General features: G+C 54.9%; 1 protein-coding gene across 3 annotated transcripts in view; it reads left to right on the top strand.

Moving 5' to 3' along the window:
• Positions 1–3,413: 3,413 nt before the first annotated feature.
• LSS (lanosterol synthase) overlaps positions 3,414–18,622 on the top strand; it is a 30,682-nt gene continuing 15,473 nt past the window's right edge. For 2 of the 3 annotated variants that reach the window (XM_065942487.1, XM_065942486.1), the window contains exons 1-17: positions 3,414–3,552; positions 3,997–4,165; positions 4,866–5,004; positions 7,006–7,114; positions 7,816–7,937; positions 8,679–8,775; positions 10,033–10,168; positions 10,424–10,532; positions 11,165–11,283; positions 12,347–12,444; positions 12,702–12,729; positions 14,276–14,332; positions 14,940–15,011; positions 15,290–15,340; positions 15,821–15,970; positions 16,274–16,370; positions 17,112–17,217. In XM_065942487.1, coding sequence (XP_065798559.1) covers positions 3,539–3,552; positions 3,997–4,165; positions 4,866–5,004; positions 7,006–7,114; positions 7,816–7,937; positions 8,679–8,775; positions 10,033–10,168; positions 10,424–10,532; positions 11,165–11,283; positions 12,347–12,444; positions 12,702–12,729; positions 14,276–14,332; positions 14,940–15,011; positions 15,290–15,340; positions 15,821–15,970; positions 16,274–16,370; positions 17,112–17,217 — 1,673 coding nt within the window. In that variant the 5' untranslated portion in view covers positions 3,414–3,538. The remainder of the gene's footprint in view (positions 3,553–3,996; positions 4,166–4,865; positions 5,005–7,005; positions 7,115–7,815; positions 7,938–8,678; positions 8,776–10,032; positions 10,169–10,423; positions 10,533–11,164; positions 11,284–12,346; positions 12,445–12,701; positions 12,730–14,275; positions 14,333–14,939; positions 15,012–15,289; positions 15,341–15,820; positions 15,971–16,273; positions 16,371–17,111; positions 17,218–18,622) is intronic. The other variant, XM_065942485.1, reaches the window with a different exon arrangement.

Raw genomic sequence — 18,622 nt, 5'->3', positions numbered from 1 at the left:
GAAGTGGAACTCCCATATGAGTGGAGACTTTCGTTCAACACCCTGCTTTCAGTGACCCTCAGCTATGCTAGTGCCTGAGTTCACACCTGCTCTGACTCAACTGCAGCAGGCTTCCACCCAGGTAGGAGAAAGGATCTATTGTCACATTGCTTCTTATTCAAACTTCCCACCAGTTCTAATTTCTGCACCTCCAGTTCATTGGCAAAAATGTTTTTTTTTTCTGAAAGACTTTACCTCCACACATGGGTTTCAGCTTTCTCTTCCTTGCTAGGTCAGTTATTGAAAGTGAAAGTGGTAGTTACTTAGTTGTGTTCCACTCTTTGTGACCCCCATGTAACCTGCTAGGCTCTTCAGTCCATGGGATTCTCTAGGCAAGAATACTGAGTGGGTAACCATTCCCTTTTCCAGGGAAAATTCCTAACCCAGGGATCAAACTCAGGTCTCCTGCATTGCAGCCTCAGTTATTACTCCTTCTTATTTTCCCAGCCTCTCTGATTTTGTTGACCTCTCTTGTTTATTGGTGCTTCCTCTCCAATGCTTTTACTATGCATTTTAATCTCTTATTACTTTATGTAAGTAGGGTTTAAGTAGGAAATGGTAGTCAATGCCTGTGCTCAGTCTGATATGTTTAACTGGAAATCCCCACCCCCCACCCCCACCTCTTTTTAACTGCCACTGGGCTTTTCTTCTCACATCTGAGATTGCTCTTGTCAGTCACCAGTAAATTGTCTTGCTGCATCTAGTCACCAATTCTCAGAGCTCATTTTACAATCCCTTTAAAATCTTTGCACAGATCACCATATCTTATCCTGGCTTCCCTGACTCATTTCCCTGGTATTTCTCCTCTCTTTGGCCATTCGTCCTCCTGTAGATTGGAAATTGTTGCTGCCCTCGGACTGATTCCGGAAATTCTTCTCTGAAATATTTATGCCCTAGTTGATTTCATCCAGTCTTATGTTTCCAAAATATCAACTGAAAACAGACCACTCCCAAACTCCTCTCTCTAGTCTTGTCCTCTCTTGAATGCCAGCCTATTCAACCTGTCTACTTTGAATGTCTAATGGGCATCTCTGTCTTAACATGTCCCTAATCTAAGTTGAAAATTTTCCCTAAGCCTTCTCTACTTTAGAAGTGACACTATTAAATGCCCAGTGTCCAAGCCAAAACCCTCAGTCTTCTGTGTCCTATTTATTAAACAAGATGGAATTGGTAGGGTGCAAGTAGAGAGAAGCATTATGTTTTCTCATGACTATCCCTGGAAACTCTTATCTGTGATTCTCAGATAGATTTTATAGGTTTTTCCTTTCTATCTTAGAAATTTTTTAAAAAGGATTATGTATTGCTCATAAAAATCCACTCCAGTAAAATACCAACACTCAAACTCCACACCAATTGAAATGAGTTTGAGATGTCCACATAGGCTGGAGTCCTTATTCCCATGCTGTGTGTTTCCACATGGAGGGGCACATCCCTGGAGAAAAACTTCCAGCTTTTCCCCTACTCCCAGGAAGTGTGAATTAGTGAATTTTGGGGAACAGAACAGAATTTCAGGCTCTTCTGGTACACTTTCTGGGATCAATAGGCTGATAGGCATCTTTTCATAGGCACTTGGCTCCATGGTGCTTCGTGGGGCAGCTCTGTGAAGGGTATAGTTGTCCCCCTGGGCCAGAGGCTGAGAGGTACATGTGTACGATTTAGAGGTGGAAGTAGCTGGCCATCTTGTCAATTGAAGCCATGTCTTCCAAACTATAGTTTTTTCTCTGTGGCAAGGCTGGTAATTTGATATCGATTCCTCTTATTGCTATGTCTTCTTCATTGGTTTCTGAACTGGGATAGGAAGAGGCAAGTGTCCTTTACTGACTGTCTAATATCCTAAAGGGGATCAGTCCTGGGTGTTCATTGGAAGGACTGATGCTGAAACTGAAACTCCAATACTTTGGCCACCTCATGCGAAGAGTTGACTCATTGGAAAAGACCCTGATGCTGGGAGGGATTGCGGGCAGGAGAAGGGGACAACAGAGGGAGGATGAGATGGCTGGATGGCATCACCGACCCGATGGACATGAGTTTGAGTAAACTCTGGGAGTTGGTGATGGACAGGGAGGCCTGGCGTGCTGCGACTCATGGGATTGCAAAGAGTCGGACATGACTGAGCGATTGAACTGAACTGAATAGCCTGATATTCCATTAGGGGAAATGTACATATGTTTTCTTTTGCAAGTCCCCCCCTGCCCTTCTCCTCTGACTTGCTGAGATTCATGGCATGGGGATAGGACTCAAGAGATGGGTACAGAAAAACTCACCTGACTGGAGAAGCTGTGACATGATGGCCAGAGCTTCTGTAGGGAAGAATAAGAAACCGTGGGGCTGTCCATGAGTTCCTGAAGAGTCACGTTTGGGACCTCAGTGTCTGCACAATTTCCTCCAACTCCATGGAGCCCCTGGCTCCTGCTGCATACCTTCAGACCACTTTACCGCCACTCATCCCATTCCCAGTCCTTTCGGCATGTTCTCCATTTTTCTCTCCCTTCCTTTTACAGTCCAGGCCTTCCACATTTACTTACACTGGAATTCCAAAACTGTTAGGCTCCCCCCTGAGTGACCCAAGTTCTTTCAATGTGGCTTCCTCCCTGGGCAAATAAGTGCTTTGCACCTAAACCTTGAGAGCCCCACAGCAAAGCATCCTGAAAGATGCACCGCCCCTTGCGGTCAGCACCAGCCTGTCATCTGTCCCTTCCTGTCGTCTCCCCTCTCATGTCCTTTTCCCCTCCTGTCGTCTCTCCTCCTGTCAGTCTCTCTGATGTCATCTCCCTTCAAGTGTCATCTCCCCTCCTGTCAGCCGCCCTACCATCAATCTCTCTTCTGTCAGTTCCTCTGAGGAGAGCAGCTCTCCAGTAACCTTTCTCCCTCGGAAGCCTCCCCCGCCCCCTGCGGGACCTCGCGGCCACGTCTCCCCTCACTCCCTCACTACAGCCTTCGACCCCGTGCCCTTCCTCAAAGGCACTCGCTGTTCTCCAAGCCCCCTGCTTTCTGGTCTCGGGTGGGACCCTCCTCAAGGGTCAGTCTTAGGCGCCAGGATAAGATATGGTGATCTGTGCAAAGATTTTAAAGGGATTTTAAAGGGCCCCTTAGGTGGCCTCGTCCTGGCGCCTTGCTCCACAAGTAGCTCCGAGGATGATAGAATCTGGCTGCAGGCGTGACAGGCAGCCGCGTCCCTCCCGGACTCGCCTGTTCGCCAAGCCCCGCCCACCGACGCGCCCCCGCCCACCAACGCATCCCCGCCCATTAACTTCCTCGCCCCGCCCCCAGATCCACCTCTGTCCCTGTACTTCGGCTCCGCCCCCACTGCGCCGAGGTTCGCGGTTCGCACTCCACCACTGAGGTATCCAGGCATGCCCCAGGCCCACCCTCCCTGTGCTCTGATTGGCTGCGTGGGCATCTGGCCACCGCGCACGCCAGTCGGCCCAGGCGAAAGACTTCGCCCGCTACTCCAGGTACTGGGCGCAGGTTGCCTGGAATCACGATTGCGGCAGGGGTCATGACGGAGGGCACGTGAGTACCCGCGTTCCGCGAGAAGGGAGAGCGTGGTCGGGGGCCCCGAGGAGGGGGTCTCATCGGGTCGAGGGCTTCCAGCGAGGCTGCTGCACCGTCCGGTCTAGCCCGCCGTCTGTGGAGACCTGCGGCACCAGCCTTGGGGGGCGGTGAGGGGCAAGCTTTCCTTCGGCGGCGTCGCCCGAGGGCCTTCTGGGGCCGGGCCGGGGTGAGCCGGGTGGAGCCGGGGGTCGGGGTGGGGGCGAGGCCGTGGGCGGCGGTCCGGTGGCAGGTGTCTCCTCTCCCGGAGAAATAATGGCGCGATGTGTAGGTGCAGAAGCGCCTCTGGAGGGTTTTTATTTTACAACAGTCTGCTGGTAGGTTGTTGGGGTGAAACAGTGAGTTCGTTGGGCCTCTGGCCTCTGACTGGGTCATAGCAGGTCACTTGAGCGTGATCTTTTCTAGGTGTCTGCGTCGAAGAGGGGGACCCTATAAGACAGAGCCGGCCACAGACCTCAGTCGCTGGCGACTCAGCAATAAAGTTGGGAGGCAGACATGGACCTACTTTCAAGAAGAAGAAGATCCTGGCCGAGAGCAGTCTGGCCTGGAAGCTCACCTCTTGGGACTGGATACAGTAAGTGTTGATTCTGCTAGTCCCATGCAGCGTCTGGGACACCACCAGAAACTTGAGTCCCTCCCTTCTTAGTAAGGAGCACCAGGAACCGGCAGGGAGCTTTAAACAGCTAGATGTAAAGGGTATTCTTTTCTTTCTTAAAAAGAAGGGATGTGTAATGTGTATTTGTGTCGCATGTCACCAAATCTGGTTCCTACAGGAGTTAACTGGGTAAACACAGAACATGAAGCCCCTTTGCTTCAATCCCTTTATCACTAAGCTGTGTGTAAAAAACAGCTCTAACTTTGTTTTTATTCAGAAAAAGAAGTTTTTGATCCAGCGAATTTCACGAGAAATTCAATTAGAGAGTATGACATATAAATGAGGTCTCCCTCTCACTGTGCCATCCTGTGCGTGGCCCCTGCCTGAGAGAGGCTTGAGTTCTAGGTCTGTGGGCATCAGTGCCCTACCCCACACTCTTGGGCACCTGGTTTATTTAAGATGCCTTGGAGAAGTTGTGAATAAATTTGAAAATATGTGAGTGGAACACAGAACCGTGAGGGAGATTGGCAATACCATCATCAGAATTTTAGGCTTTGAAACAGCTGTAACTTTCAAAGTAATTCAGGTTTGTTACTTTGGCTTTGTGTCTAAATGCCGAGGGCTCCTCTCACCTAGCTGCGGACCCCTCAACTCTCATCTCTTTTTTTCTTCTTTGCAGAAGAGTTTCTTTAAGGACTTGCCAAAAGCGCACACAGCCCTCAAGGGGGCTCTAAATGGGATGACATTTTACGCTTCACTGCAGACTGAGGATGGGCATTGGGCGGGTGATTATGGTGGCCCGCTCTTCCTCCTGCCAGGTAGGAAGGTGATGTTGTGCCTTGTGGGTAAGGCATCCTTGAGATCCTGGCTTGATTCTGGTTTAGGCCTTCGTTGAACATCTATGGTGTGAGTGAATGAACAGGTGAAAAACCAGGAGCTTACATAGAAAAGGTCTGGGGAGGGTTGCCTTGTGCCTGAGTTGTCCTGGTGTTGTTGCTGGGGTTTGGGAGCGAAGGCTCAGCTAGTTAGTGTTCTGAAAAAGGAAGCAAGGGTACTTTGGGAGGTACCTCCAAGCAGGGAGGCTCTGGAGTCCCAGTGCAGGGCAGGGGCATCCATGGAGGGCCTGGCCTGTGGAAAGGTACAGAGGTGGGCAGGGTGGTGGGTGGGGATCTTTAAGTCCTGTGTAGGCAGTTCTTGCACATGTGAACTCACTGGAAGGCTTGGCCAAGAGAGCTTAGCTGGGAGCTGTAGATGGAGGTTGGTGAGCTGTAGGAGAACTGCAGTTGCATCTTCCGGGTACTCAACTGGTGTGGCTAGATCAGACTGTTGCATCCTGGGAGCATTTCTCTAAAACAATATGAGAAATTCCTTTTATGAATTTCTAAGAGTTCATCAGGCTTTGCTTTGACTCCAAGCCCTGCTGTCTCCTGGACTGTTCAGCTTTGTATTCCTGTCCAGGGACCCATGGGCCTGCCCTTGAGGGCAAGTCCTTGGGCTTTCTTCCTTTGGTCCCACCTGGAGCCTGTTGAGACTTTTCCCAGGGGTCTTTGTAGGGAGGCAGTGGACCGCACTGGCTTGCTGTGACCCTGGGCAAGGTGGCAGGACTACACCATGCCTTGGCTGACTCATCTGTGACATGGGGACGATGGGAACTGGGTTTGGTCATGTGTGCATAGCACCAGGCACGCAGTAGGTGACAGGTCATGGGGATGCTGCCTTGGTTTATGCTTGCTGCTGCAGCTCTGGGCTTGGTCTGCTGCCCCCCTCTCCCCACCCCCACCCCGCCCCCGGCCCTCTGCAGGCTGTAGGGTGGGGCTTTCCTCTCTCCCTCTGGACTCTGGACAGGCCATCTTTCGCAGATTAACACTGGCCTGCTTTGGGGTGCTGTCTCAGGGTTCTTCCATGGCTGGCTGAAATTTTACTGGTCTTTTTCTGCTTTAGTTTGGAGAACCCTCCTGGAGACCATGACTCTGTGTGGCCAGTGTTGCACTGAGCATCACCATGGTGATCACTGACTCTGGGGTTAGACCTCCTGGGCTTCAGCCCCAGCCCCACCACTTAGGGGCTGTGCCTCAGTTTCCTTGACTGTAAAATGGGGAAGCCACAGGCACTGCTTCCTGCTTGTGTGTTTCACTGTCTTGAGAGCGTCATACCTGTTACAAAAGGAGATGGACTTTTTCCTATGAACCTCTGTGGTATCTGTGTGGCTGTGTCTGCTGGGGCTTCTCGTGCCTCTGGCCAGAGTCAGGGATCCATTCCACAACACGTTGTTGCTGGGGCCTGCCTGAGACCCCACATGCTCAGTGCCATGGGCATGTGGCTGATGAGGTCGAGGCCAAGGGTAGACTGGAGGGGGAGGAGGTGGGGAATCTTTGAACACCATGCTCAGGAGGGTCAGGCTGGGAACAGAAGGTTCTTTGTGGGTATTATTTATTGTTGTCCATCTCTCAAAGTGACATGTGCAATTAAAACATTTAACAAAACAGGAATATGTAAATATAAGCAAGTAAACATTACCCCATCCAGGGACGATCCATTTGGGGTTTCTTTCCCAGCTGGCATGTCAATAGCTTGGGACCCTGGAGTGCCCAGTAGGTTCTGCATGCCCCACACAGTGTGTGTTACGTGTGCTGTTGCCACTGCTCCTGGGGCCCCAGTTCTGAAATCCTTGATGGGCTGGGGAGGAATAGCCTTCCCAGGCTTGTTTGCACAAGAACGGGCCGAGCAGAGAGCTCCCTGTTGTGTGGGGTTCCCAGGGTCTCAGACCTGGGCTTAGAAGTGCTGAGTTCCTGCCAAGGAATATCTGTTCTGCCCCACAGGCCTCCTGATCACGTGCCATGTGGCACACATCCCTCTGCCGGCTGGATACCGAGAAGAAATTATACGGTACCTGCGGTCTGTGCAGCTCCCCGACGGCGGCTGGGGCCTGTGAGTCTGCCTGATCCTGGGTCATGGCATGTGTGTGTGTGTGCATGTGCACTTGTGTTCTTATGTGAGAGATGCACCTGTTGGCGGGGAGTTGCTGTAGCTGTGGGCTGGGAGTGGGTGGGGAGAGAGCCTGGCAGGAGGGAATTGGGCTGGAGGCTCCATGCAGGCGGGTCCAGATTTCCCTGGTGCTTCTTATCCTGCAACTGGGGCATGGGCCCCTCCTGGGCTTGCTGACTTCATACCGGCAGCATTCATTACAGAATCCTGGGAGGACAGCTCAGCTCTGCTCACCTCCTGGACGGAGTCGTGGGCATCTCGAGCTTGGGATCCCAACCCTCTGGCCTGTGGGCCCTGGGGCAGACAGGGTCTCACCAGCGCGCTTTCCCTCCTGGCTGGCTGCCTCTGGAGTGTACTCTGTGGGCCTCAGTGATGTAGAGTCTTAGCTGAGTCACTGCCACACGACACTGGTCCTGTCGATTCTGTGTGAGAAGTGGACAGAGGAGGCGGGCAGGCCTGGGGAGCAGTTTGGAACTGCTCGGTTGTCACAGAGGTGCAGGAACTCTTACCAGAGTATGGCTGTTCTGGATGTTTCTTGTGTAGTTATGTCATTCTTGATTTGCTGAAGCAACTTAATGAAAGCATTGCTTAATTTCTTAAGTCATGGAAGACATCATTTTCTCATCCGCCTCCTTCTGCCTTAGGCACATTGAGGACAAGTCCACGGTATTTGGAACTGCGCTCAACTATGTGTCTTTGAGAATTCTGGGTGTGGGGCCTGATGATCCTGACCTGGTGCGAGCCCGGAACCTTCTTCACAAGAAAGGTACCCCCTGCCCAGAACACGCTGTGCAGTAAAGAGGTCGTGTTACCTCAGTGTAAGAAGGGCTCGCAAATGGGAACTATTATAGACAGATGCAAGGAAGGCATCAAAGCAGGAGTAGGAGAAAACTGTCTACCCTTGCCCGTAAAATTTCAGAGCACAAATTAAGGTTGCTGTGTTTCACAATTCTGTTTTACAAATCGGCATGGACTCACGAAGGACACACTGGTGCATTGCTTGCGGGAGTGTGCCTTCTCAGAGGGCAACCCGGCCGCACTTGCGGGGTGGAGCTGGTGGAGTTCTGCTCACCCCCTGCCTGCTCTACTGTGTGCCTGGCGGAACTCCTAGTGGTGGCTGCTGTCCCCTCACCCTGGGAGGCCCTTCAGCTCCTGCCATTTAGAGATCATCCACTGCTGCTCTGGCCTACCTGCCCGCCCCTCACGCTGTTCGTGCTTCCAGCTTTGTGCTCACACACTGGAGGACCTTCCAGTTGGCACCCTAAAGCCTCTTCCTGGTTCAGGGCTCCGCCTGAACTGCTTTGTCTTCCTAGGGGCAGGGGAGACACGCTTGTTCTGGGGAAGCTGTCTGTTCCAGCCGATGGTCATGATGTGGGTGGTTCGAGAGCTCTGGAACCTGCTTGGCATGAGGAGAGGACCCTCAGCAGCCTGTTGGCTGAGGGGCTCTGTTCCTGAGGGTCTCCTCTTCAGCCAGAGGCCAGTGACGGGGTCTGTGCTCTCCCTCCAGGTGGTGCCGTGTTCATCCCCTCCTGGGGGAAGTTTTGGTTGGCTGTCCTGAACGTGTACAGCTGGGAAGGCCTCAATACACTGTTTCCAGAAATGTGGTATGTGCCCCCTACAGTTAGTTTGGTGGCCGGGTCACCAGTGTCTCAGCAAGTGGAGTGACACTGCCTGGGTCACTTGCTGCCTGTTAGTCAGATATGGGATGATCCGTTCAGTGGTGTGGGGTGGTGTTAGGCTCCTGGCAGAACCTGTGCTTGGCTGACAGAGGAGAGAAGGGGGTTCCCAGCTGGGGGGGAGGGAGGGAGGTGCAGTGGGGTTGGGTCCTTAGCAGGTGGGTGGGTCTTGCCTGACTGCTTACAGAGCCACTGGGGTAGGGAATGAAGTGGCTTTGCTGCACAGGTGCCTGTAACTGTGTTGTTATAGACACTCTGAGCATCTGTCGAAACAGAGAACGAAGGGGCCGACCATGCAGCCCTCCCCAGCCAGGGTTGGGGTGTGCATGCTGTCTTACCGCCCGCCTTCTAGTTGTTGGCCAGTGAATGTTAAAGTTGATCCCAGACATCCTATTTCCCCTGTGAACACTTCAGTGTGTATATCTGAAAGATGAGAATTTTCCTTTCAACAGAACCATAATGCTGTTTAAAAACTCAGCAAAATCAACACTCATTCTGTATTGTGTGAGTCCTATTAGCTGCCGATTTTAAGCATTTTGTGAATATCTCATGAAAGCTGTGGATGTGTCCAGAACACACCATATACATACAAGCATGTTGGTATCACCCCCCCAGGAGGTGAGGTCCCTGGGGCGGGAAGCTGTCAGAGACCCCCTGCATATGTGGTCTGAGTCTGAAAGGGGAGGGTGGAGGAGACCGCCCAGGTGCTCAGCTGCCTGGGGGCTGCAGAGCTGTGCCCACGTCAGGCTGGGTGTCTGGGCAAAGCACAACAGGGCCAATGGTCAGAGTTGGTCAGACTTGAGGAGGCATGGCAGTCCTGAAGGTTTTTAGGTAGGAACTTTTAATTCTGAAATAGTTTCCAATTCCCAGAAAAGCTGCAAAGATAGTCCAGAGCATCTCTGTAGACTCCTTACTCAGCATCTCTGTGGTTAAAGGTTTCTGTTTCTGTGACATGTTGGTCACAGCGGGGAACTCAGCCTCCCTGACCCATTAGGGGCCGCGTCTCCTGGCGTTAGGAGGCACTGGTGAACCAGGAGGGGTTGTTGGCTACTGCAGACTCTGCCCCTCAGGAGCTCCGCCGTGAAGCGCTGAGGGCTGTGCCCACTTGGCTGGAGACAGCCCTGCCTCGGGTGTCCACGGGCTGTAACAATTGGGGGGGTGCCCACTAACATACTCTGCCCCCAGGCTGTTTCCTGACTGGATGCCCGCACATCCCTCCACGATCTGGTGCCACTGTCGGCAGGTGTACCTGCCCATGGCCTACTGCTACAGCACCCGGCTGAGTGCCGAGGAGGGCCCGCTGGTCCAGAGCCTCCGCCAGGTGAGGCTGACCGCGCATGCCTGCCCCAGAGTGTAGCCCTGCCCCGTGTCCCTGAATGACTGCCCGGGGGCGGTGGGGTGGGGGTGGGTGGGCGGCTATGCTGTTCAATTGGTCCAGTGAGCCTCGAAGCGCCCTGGGATGGACTTGGGGAGGCTGTGCTCATCAGGGTCTGCCCGGGGGTGGAGCGGGGATGGGGGGCAGGGGTCCGGAGCCCAGGGCCCAGCAGGTCTGGGCTGAGGTGCCACATGCCCGCAGGAGCTCTACGTGGAGGACTACAGCTGCATCGACTGGGCCGCGCACAGGAACAGCGTTGCCCCGGACGATCTGTACACGCCGCACAGCTGGCTGCTCCACCTCGTGTACAGTGGGTATCCCCCCGGCACCCCCTCCCCGGGCTGGCTGGGCCCCTGGAGTCGAGGGACACCTGAAGTCATAGGAAGGGACACTGCCCCTTAGAGGGTCTCCTTCTGCCCTTCTCACCATCCTGTGTTGGGGTCCTGTGGGGACGATGGGGGCCGGCCTTGCACACCTCATGTCCCTCAGACCTGCCTGGGACTCGGGTTCCTGGACAGAGGATTCGGAGCCTAGGGCCTTGAGGGGCTGGGTTGTCTTCTCTGTGGAACAGAAGGGATGGTCCCCAGAGGCCTGTCCAGGCCCGGCTCTCGTGGATCCTTCTGGCCGCTCAGAGCCGGGCGCCTCCTCGTGGTGCTGTGTGAGCAAGTGGCATGTTCCCCTTCACTCCTCTGCTCCCCGCCCCTTCCTCTCGTACCCCCACCTCCACCCCGTGCCCGTACACCTGTCTGCTCCCCGCCCCCCGCCCGTCTGCTCGTCCTGCTGCCGTGCAGGTCCGTTTACTCACTGCAGGATGCCGGGGTGGGGCGTGGGGGGCATGGCACAGCCGCCGCCGAGGCAGGCGGGTGGGGGCGGAGGCTGCCAGCTGTGATGGAGCTCCTCCCCTGTCTGCTGCCATTGACGACCCCCTACCATGCCCCGCAGTTGTCCTCAACTTGTATGAGCGCCACCACAGCACCAGCCTGCGGCAGCGGGCCACCCAGAAACTTCATGAGCACATCGCGGCCGACGACCGCTTCACCAAGTGCATCAGCATCGGCCCGGTGAGTGCGCTCGCCCGGGCGTCTGGGCCTGGGTCTGTGGGGCTGGGGGTGGGGTCTCCCCCACGTGAGGTCCCTCCTTGGGATGTGGCCTCCGATCCCCCAGGACCCTTGGCCTGCCCCCGTCCTCGTGTATCTGGAACGCTGCTCCCATTCCCCCCTTCCCCACCCCCAATGTCACGCCTCTGGCCTTTCTTCTCCTTTAGAGGGCCCGGGTGCTTGTTTCCATTCCTGACTCCTGATGAGCCTGCTGGCTCGAGGCTCTTGCTTCATTTAGCCTCTGGGCTCCTGATTCGGCTTTGCCTCTCGTGTGCACCCAGGCGGCCATCACAGGGTCAGTCAATGGCCTGCAGCCTTAGGGCGACGGGTCCAGAAGGCAGAGTTGTGTGAACCAGGGGGCAGGCTGTGACCTACATGCTAGGTAAGCCCACGGGTCCACCGTGTGAGCCACATCCCTGACCCTGCTAGCAGGTACCACATGGTACCTGGGGCCATAAACCACCATTGCCCCACTGAACAGACAAGTGTTTCCCTTTCAACACTGGGGGATTCTGTGTGGGCTCTTAGCGCTGCATAAACAAGTTCAGCCTTGACTTGTGATCTCTCAGGGTAGAAGGGTTGGGCCTCTAGAACTTCTGCTTTGAGCAACAGGCCCTGGCTCACTGGTCTCACTTCCAAGTCTCTCCCACACCCCACAGATAGCTCTGCCCTTGGTCCCAAGTTATCTCGAACAGCTCAGGACACCCCCCACCCCAGGCGCCCACGCAGGGTCCCCACCTTGTCTGTCACCTCGTGGCAGTCCTGCTCACTCGCTGGCTGGCTTGCGCCCCCTCTGTGGGTCACCCTGTTTTTTTCCTGCTGCAGTGCCCCCTCCCTCCAGGCACACCTGCCTTGGCCCCTCTCTGCAGCCTGGCTTTTTGATCTCGGAGCCTGGAAGCAGAGAGTGCTTGGGAAAGTGGTCAGAGCAGTGGCCTGGCCTGGAACAAGGCTGTGCTGGGGCCGCAGCCCTCAAGTCCAGGAACCCGGTGGGTGTGGGTCAGGGCCCTGACCAGGCTGTCTCCTGCAGATCTCGAAAACCATCAACATGCTTGTGCGCTGGCATGCAGACGGGCCGGCCTCTGCTGTCTTCCAGGAGCACGTGTCCAGGATTCCTGATTATCTCTGGTGAGTGTGCGGGAGGCAAAGCCAAGAGCCGAGTGCTGGCCTGTCTGGGGGAGGGTGGGCACAGCCTATGTGTCCCTCAGTCTGCGTTCCAGGGTAGCCTTTTCTCCCCGTGGACCCTCCACATACCGGGTTTGGGGGAGCTGTCCTTGTGTGTCCCACGCTGCTTGGGTGGGTTATCTCCGGATGTGGACTCTGGGCTACTGACGCCTGGCACTGCCTGTGCCCCCTGACCCAGATCATTCTCCCCCTCCCTGTAGGCTGGGCCTCGACGGCATGAAGATGCAGGTGAGGGCAGCGGGGCCGAAGCTGTGTCCTCGCCACCATCCCCACCTTGGGTTTGTTCACAGTCCCAGTCTCTCCTCCCTGCATGGCCTGTTGGCTTGAGGTCCTGTGTCTGAGGGGTGCTGCTGGGCCCTCCTGGGCAGGTGCCATCTGGCAGGAATGTTGACGGGCCCTGGGGTGGTGGGAGAACCAAGGGCTGGCAGCCACCCTGTGGGAGTGATCTGTACACTGAGGTCACTCAGCCACAGCTCAGAGGGGACGAAGGCTATGTGGGGTTCTTCGACTGCTGCTGGATGCTGATCTTGCAGCTTGCACACGGGGTCTGGCTGGCAGGGTCAGGACAGTCAGAGGAGAACCCCTGCCCTCCCCTTCCTCCTGGAGCTGAGCCCCTCTTCAGGGTCCTGAGACATGCTCCCTTTTGGCGGGCTCTTTGTACAGTTTGCTAGTTTCCAGTGTCTGGATGCTGTAGATGATGTTCCCCCTACTTGTGTCCTATGCATGGCCCTGGGGGTGGGGCTGCGGGTCACAGGGCGGCCTGGGCTGACCTGGTCCTGTCCTGGCAGCAGGGGCCCCAGAGGCAGCCAGCCAGGAGCTCTCGGGCTTTGGTCTGCTGTCCCTCAGTGTGGAACAGGGTGCCCCCAGCAATGTCCTTGGATCACACTAACTGCTGGACCCTTTGAGATGGGTGCACGTGAGCCTGACCCTGCCCAGCACAGACCACCTGCCCAGGTGCCCTTGCTAAGTGTGCTCAAGCCACTCTTCCAGTTCCCTGGCCCTTCTTCCAGCATTTGAGCCCCTCTTCTAGTTGCCTGGGCCCCACACGGCCAGTCTTATGCGAAGTATCCCAAAAAACTCGAATTTGAGGAAGGTGGTGAGCCTCCAGCCCTGGAGCTTCTGGTTCTGACAGAACTGCCATGCTGTCCCCTGGATCTCATGGCAGCCTGCGGTGGGGTTGTGCTGTGGGTTCGTTGGTATCATGATTTGACCCAGGAGGCTGGTCCTTAATGTCACCTTCGTCCTACAGTCTCCCGGTATCCTTCTCTCCTGGGCCATTTGTCCCTAGGGTGTCCACCTTCTGCCTGTTCTGTGCCCTGATCTGATCAGGGCTTGATCAGATCAGGTTTTTGTGGCCTGGGGTTGTCTTGGTCGTGTGCTTTCTTCCCACACATTGTCTGGCAAGGCCATGATGTCTGGGGCCCCTGAGGGCCACCAGTCTGTCTGGGCTCCGTGCCACTGGGTGGGCAGTGGAGGCCATGGCATCCAAATCCTGGAAGTGCCCTGAGGAAGCCCTGCCCTGGCTGATGTTCTGATGAAGGCAGATGTGGCTGCCTGACCCATATCTGCCTGCCGGACCACTCACTTAGCCCCCTATGGGTGTCAGAGTGCAGAGCCCAGAGCCTGGGGTCAGGGGTCAACTGGGCTCCCACCTCTTCAGGTGGGATCTGGTAGAGGCCCCTGCACCCTCTTTGACCCTCTAGGCGCCTGTGGGATCCAGGAAGTTGAGGTAGCGTGCAGGAGAGGCAGCTGTAACGTTATCCTTTCTCCGTAGGGCACCAACGGCTCACAGATATGGGACACTGCATTCGCCATCCAGGCTTTGCTGGAAGTATGTGGCTCTGTCCTTCGTTCTCCAGCTGCCCTTGCTGTGTGTCCACCCCTGCATCCAGCGGACATGGCGCCTGCTGGCCCTGACCCTCCCCTCAGCTGGGCTCTGAGGCTCTTGCCTGGCAACTCTGGGTTGGGGGGGGTGGGTGATGCTTGAAGGCTCCAGGGGCAGGGAGCCTTGGGGGGCAGTTCCTGAGGTGATGAGGTGGTGGGGTCCTTGGGAAGGGGCAGTGGGCTCCAGGCCCTCTCTGAGAGTGCTCAAACGGCTCATTATGGATACATCTGAGTACATGCCGGAGAGAAATAGGAGCTGGTGGGAATGAGGTTGGCAGGATGGGGAGCCCCAGGAAGAGGTGTGGGCCACGTGGCAGCCTGCCTTAGACAGGCAGGGACCCTGTGTAGTGGGCTGGGGCCGGGTGCGGTGGAGAAGCCTGCTTCATTGCTCCACCACGTCCTGCTGACTTGGCGGCAGAACCCGAGCCCACCAAGACTTGGAGGTGTTTGCCTCTGGCTCCCGAGGGTGACTGGGTGTCACCAGTAGCATCCAGGGACCAGCCACCATGCAGACATACGCTGCCGAGCATCTCAGCCCCTTTTCTCTTTTCCAGGCAGGTGCACAACACAGGCCGGAGTTTTGGTCCTGCCTGCAGAAGGCGCATGAGTATCTCCGGATCTCACAGGTAAGGCCAAGCCCGGCGTGTGCCTCCCACAGATGGGGCTCCCCTCCTCCCCTCTGCCATCTCCTGCTCAGGGTGTGCCCGATTGTGGATGGGCGGAGTGGGCCAGGGGGTGCTGCCTTGGGGGGTTTCCTCTGGTGCTGGTGACCGAGGGGGCGGCAGCCCTGGGTCTCAGCACCTCCCGCTGTGCCAGTCCCTCCTGCCCCTGTCTGCATGTGTCCGGTACGGTAGTGATGTATTCCCCCCCTGCTTTCCCTCTGTGCTTCTCGGATGCTGCCCAGGTGCCAGACAATTTCCCCGACTACCAGAAGTTCTACCGCCAGATGACCAAGGTACCACGCCCCACACCACTGGCCCTGTTTAGCTGGACCTTGCCTGTGAGGAGGAGTCTCTCCCAGCCTTCTGGGGCTTCCTGCTCTGACAGACGCACAGGGTGGGGTTCCACCGGTGCACCCATGATATTCCTGACCGTGGAGTCGTTCACAAACCCAATCGCTGAGCTGCGGGGGTTTCACTGCACATCACACACACGTGCACTTAGCAGCACATGCAGACGTTAAACAAGCTGTCAGACGTGAATGGGATGGAGGAGGGCAGGGCTGGATGGGTTGTTCCTCCGATGTGCGGGGTGTCAACACGGCCACAGCCACCTTCTCACAGCAGCTGCTTGTGCCCTTCCTGGAAGCTGGGAGCCTGTCTGCATGTGCGTGGCCTGGGGCTGTGGCTGTACCTCCCCATGATGGTCAGACATCAGCCCTGCGAGGGCGGGGAAGGTGCCGTGGCCTCCACCCTTACAGCCCCGCACTTTACAGGGCGGTTTCAGCTTCAGCACGCTGGACTGTGGCTGGATCGTGGCCGACTGCACGGCTGAGGCCTTGAAGTCCATCCTCCTCCTGCAGGAAAAGTGTCCCTTTGTTACCAATCATGTCCCACGAGAGCGGCTCTTCGACGCTGTCGCTGTGGTGAGGCTGCTGGGTGTGGGACTCCCATCTCTGAGGGTACCGGGCATGCAGAGTCTTGGCCACCCAACCACAGACCCTCTTTAACATATCCAGGTCTTGTCCAGGTTTTACGTGGAGATGGTTTGTTTGGTGGCGCGTATGTGATTTATAAGTGATAAGCGTGTGTGTGCTGGGAAGGGATCCCAGGTGGTCCCAGGGTGCCTGGTTGACAAAGTGCCCACTGTTCTGGGCACCCAAGGTCTGGGCTGCTCCTCAGCTCCTTGCCTTGTGCGGCTTCTCAGGACCTTCTCTCACTGGTTTTAGTTGCTGAGCATGAGAAACCCCGACGGAGGGTTTGCCACCTATGAGACCAAGCGTGGGGGACACCTTCTGGAGCTTCTGAACCCCTCCGAGGTCTTCGGTGAGTAGTTGACCTGTCACGTGGCCACGGACTCAGGGGCCCCTGAGTGTCCAAGGTGTGACCTCCTGCCAGCGCTTGGAGGTCTTTTCTTGCTTGGGGTGGGGGGCGGTGCACAGTACCCACCAACTGCTGGCGGGGGAGGTGGATGTGGGCAGATGCTCTGAGGAGCCCCCAAGCACCAGACTGTCTGGGCTGCTCACCTTCCAAGGGTGTGGTGACCCTGGTGGTAGATAGAAAAGCTGCAGTCTGCCTCTCAGAGGTGGGTGGGACTCACTGGGGCTCTCGGGTCTCAGCCTGGGCCACTCCTGGCTCTGTGTTCCATGAGGGCTGGCCTGTCTCCGGAGTGCCCCTCGTGGAGCCCTCGAAGGGAGGTGATGGTGGGACCACTCACCCGTGTCCTCCCAGGTGTGGTCCATGTGCACCCTGTACCCTCCTCTGGGTCTCCATTTGTTGGGCTCCTGTAACTGGCAGGCGTGCTCCCAGACAGGCCTTTTTAGAGTGGGTGCAGCTCCACTGTGCATCCTGCTCTTTCACCCTCGCACCAGCCTGGCTGTCCTACAGCACAGACGGGCCTCCAGGTCACCACTGCTGGTGCTACCCTCCCACCTGGTGGCCACCCAGGCTGGTCACTGGGGATGTTTCCTCCCTTCCTCTGCAGGACAGTCAGGCCCCATGTGTTATGGCGCTCTCCTTCATCATGGTTTTGTCGGAATTGCCTCAGTCTTCCCTTCCCTTTTCCAGGGGACATCATGATTGACTACACGTATGTGGAGTGCACCTCAGCAGTGATGCAGGCACTGAAGACTTTCCACAAGCAGTTCCCAGACCATAGGGCCGGGGAGATCAGGTAAGGGATGCTTGGCCATGCAGCATAGGTGCCATTAACTTGGGGCCAAGAACTCAGACAACTTTGATGTCATTGACAGCAAGCCATTTGCTCACTTGGGTGCTAGGGCGGGGGGCCCATCTCAGAAAGGGGGCTCTGGAATGAAACTCATTTAAAAATGGAAGAGGTTCAGATGCTTCTGGATCCAGTTGTATGCCCTGAAGTATAGCAAATGTGTGTACTGGGGGTCAGAGTAGCACAGTTATACCAGAAAAACTATTCTTTGCATCTTCTTAATGATGTTTAAAGAAGACACATAGAAGTGTACTAGGAGATAGCACGGGTTCAATTCCAGCCACTGCAAATGTCACTATAATGTGGGTCAGATGAATTTTTTGGTTTCCTAGGGCATTTGAAACTTATGTTTATGCTATATTGTAATCTTTTAAGTGTTCAATAGCATTATGTCTAAGAAAATAATGTACATATCTTATTTAAAAACATTTCATTGCTAAAAAATATTAACCATCATCTTAGCCTTCAGTGAGTCGAATTGTTTTTGTAATAGTACCATCAAAGATTACTGATTATAGATCACCAAAACTGATATAATAATAATGAGAAAGTTTGAAATATTGTGAGAATTACCAAAATGTGACAGAGACATGACGTGAGCAAATACTGTTGGAGAATGGCACTGATAGACTTGTTTGACGCAAGGTTGCCATGAACCTTCAGTTTGTAAAAAAAACATAGTATCTGCAAAGTTCATAAAGCAAAGCACAATAAAGGAGGAATGCTCCACCTGTACTCAAATAATAGAGTTTTTACGTACACCTTTCCTGGTAAAGTTTGGCACATGTTAGAGAAGCACACAAACCCTGCATGTAGCCCTTGGTGAATAACGAAGTCTTCACCCACACACCCATGTGACCACATCAGGCAAACACGTTACCAGAAGCTCCCCTCCTGCTTCTCCTTCCCACTGTGATCCCAGGTGGAATCCCACATCTGTCTCTGCTCTCAAATACAGATCCCATACTTTGTTTATACATGTGCTGTCATGGATCTTTTAGAGCCTCTCAGTGGGTTATGATGAACCATCCTGCTGTGAACCCTCTTAGACTTGTCTTTTGGAGCATAGAGGTTCCTGTTTCTTGAGGATGTGGATGTGGACTTGCTGTGTTATGGGGCTTCTATGCAATTGTTGCAGATTTTCCTTCATCCTTGTATGATTCTATTGTTTCATGATTCTTGGTCATTATGTGCTTTCCCTTTTATAGATTGTTGGACTTGGTAAGTATTTTGTTCAAGATTTTGTCAAAGGTTTTTATTTTGTTAAATAGCTAAAGGGAAACCAATGAATCATTGAAGCAGTAATTAGTAACGATTTATCATGTACAGTTTGCAAACCAAGACAGTTTGC

The sequence above is a fragment of the Muntiacus reevesi genome, chromosome 8, assembly GCF_963930625.1.
Source record: "Muntiacus reevesi chromosome 8, mMunRee1.1, whole genome shotgun sequence".
Taxonomy (NCBI): Eukaryota; Metazoa; Chordata; class Mammalia; order Artiodactyla; family Cervidae; genus Muntiacus; species Muntiacus reevesi.
The sequence above is the reverse complement of the archived record's forward strand: the minus strand, read 5'-3'. Positions and strand labels throughout refer to the sequence as shown.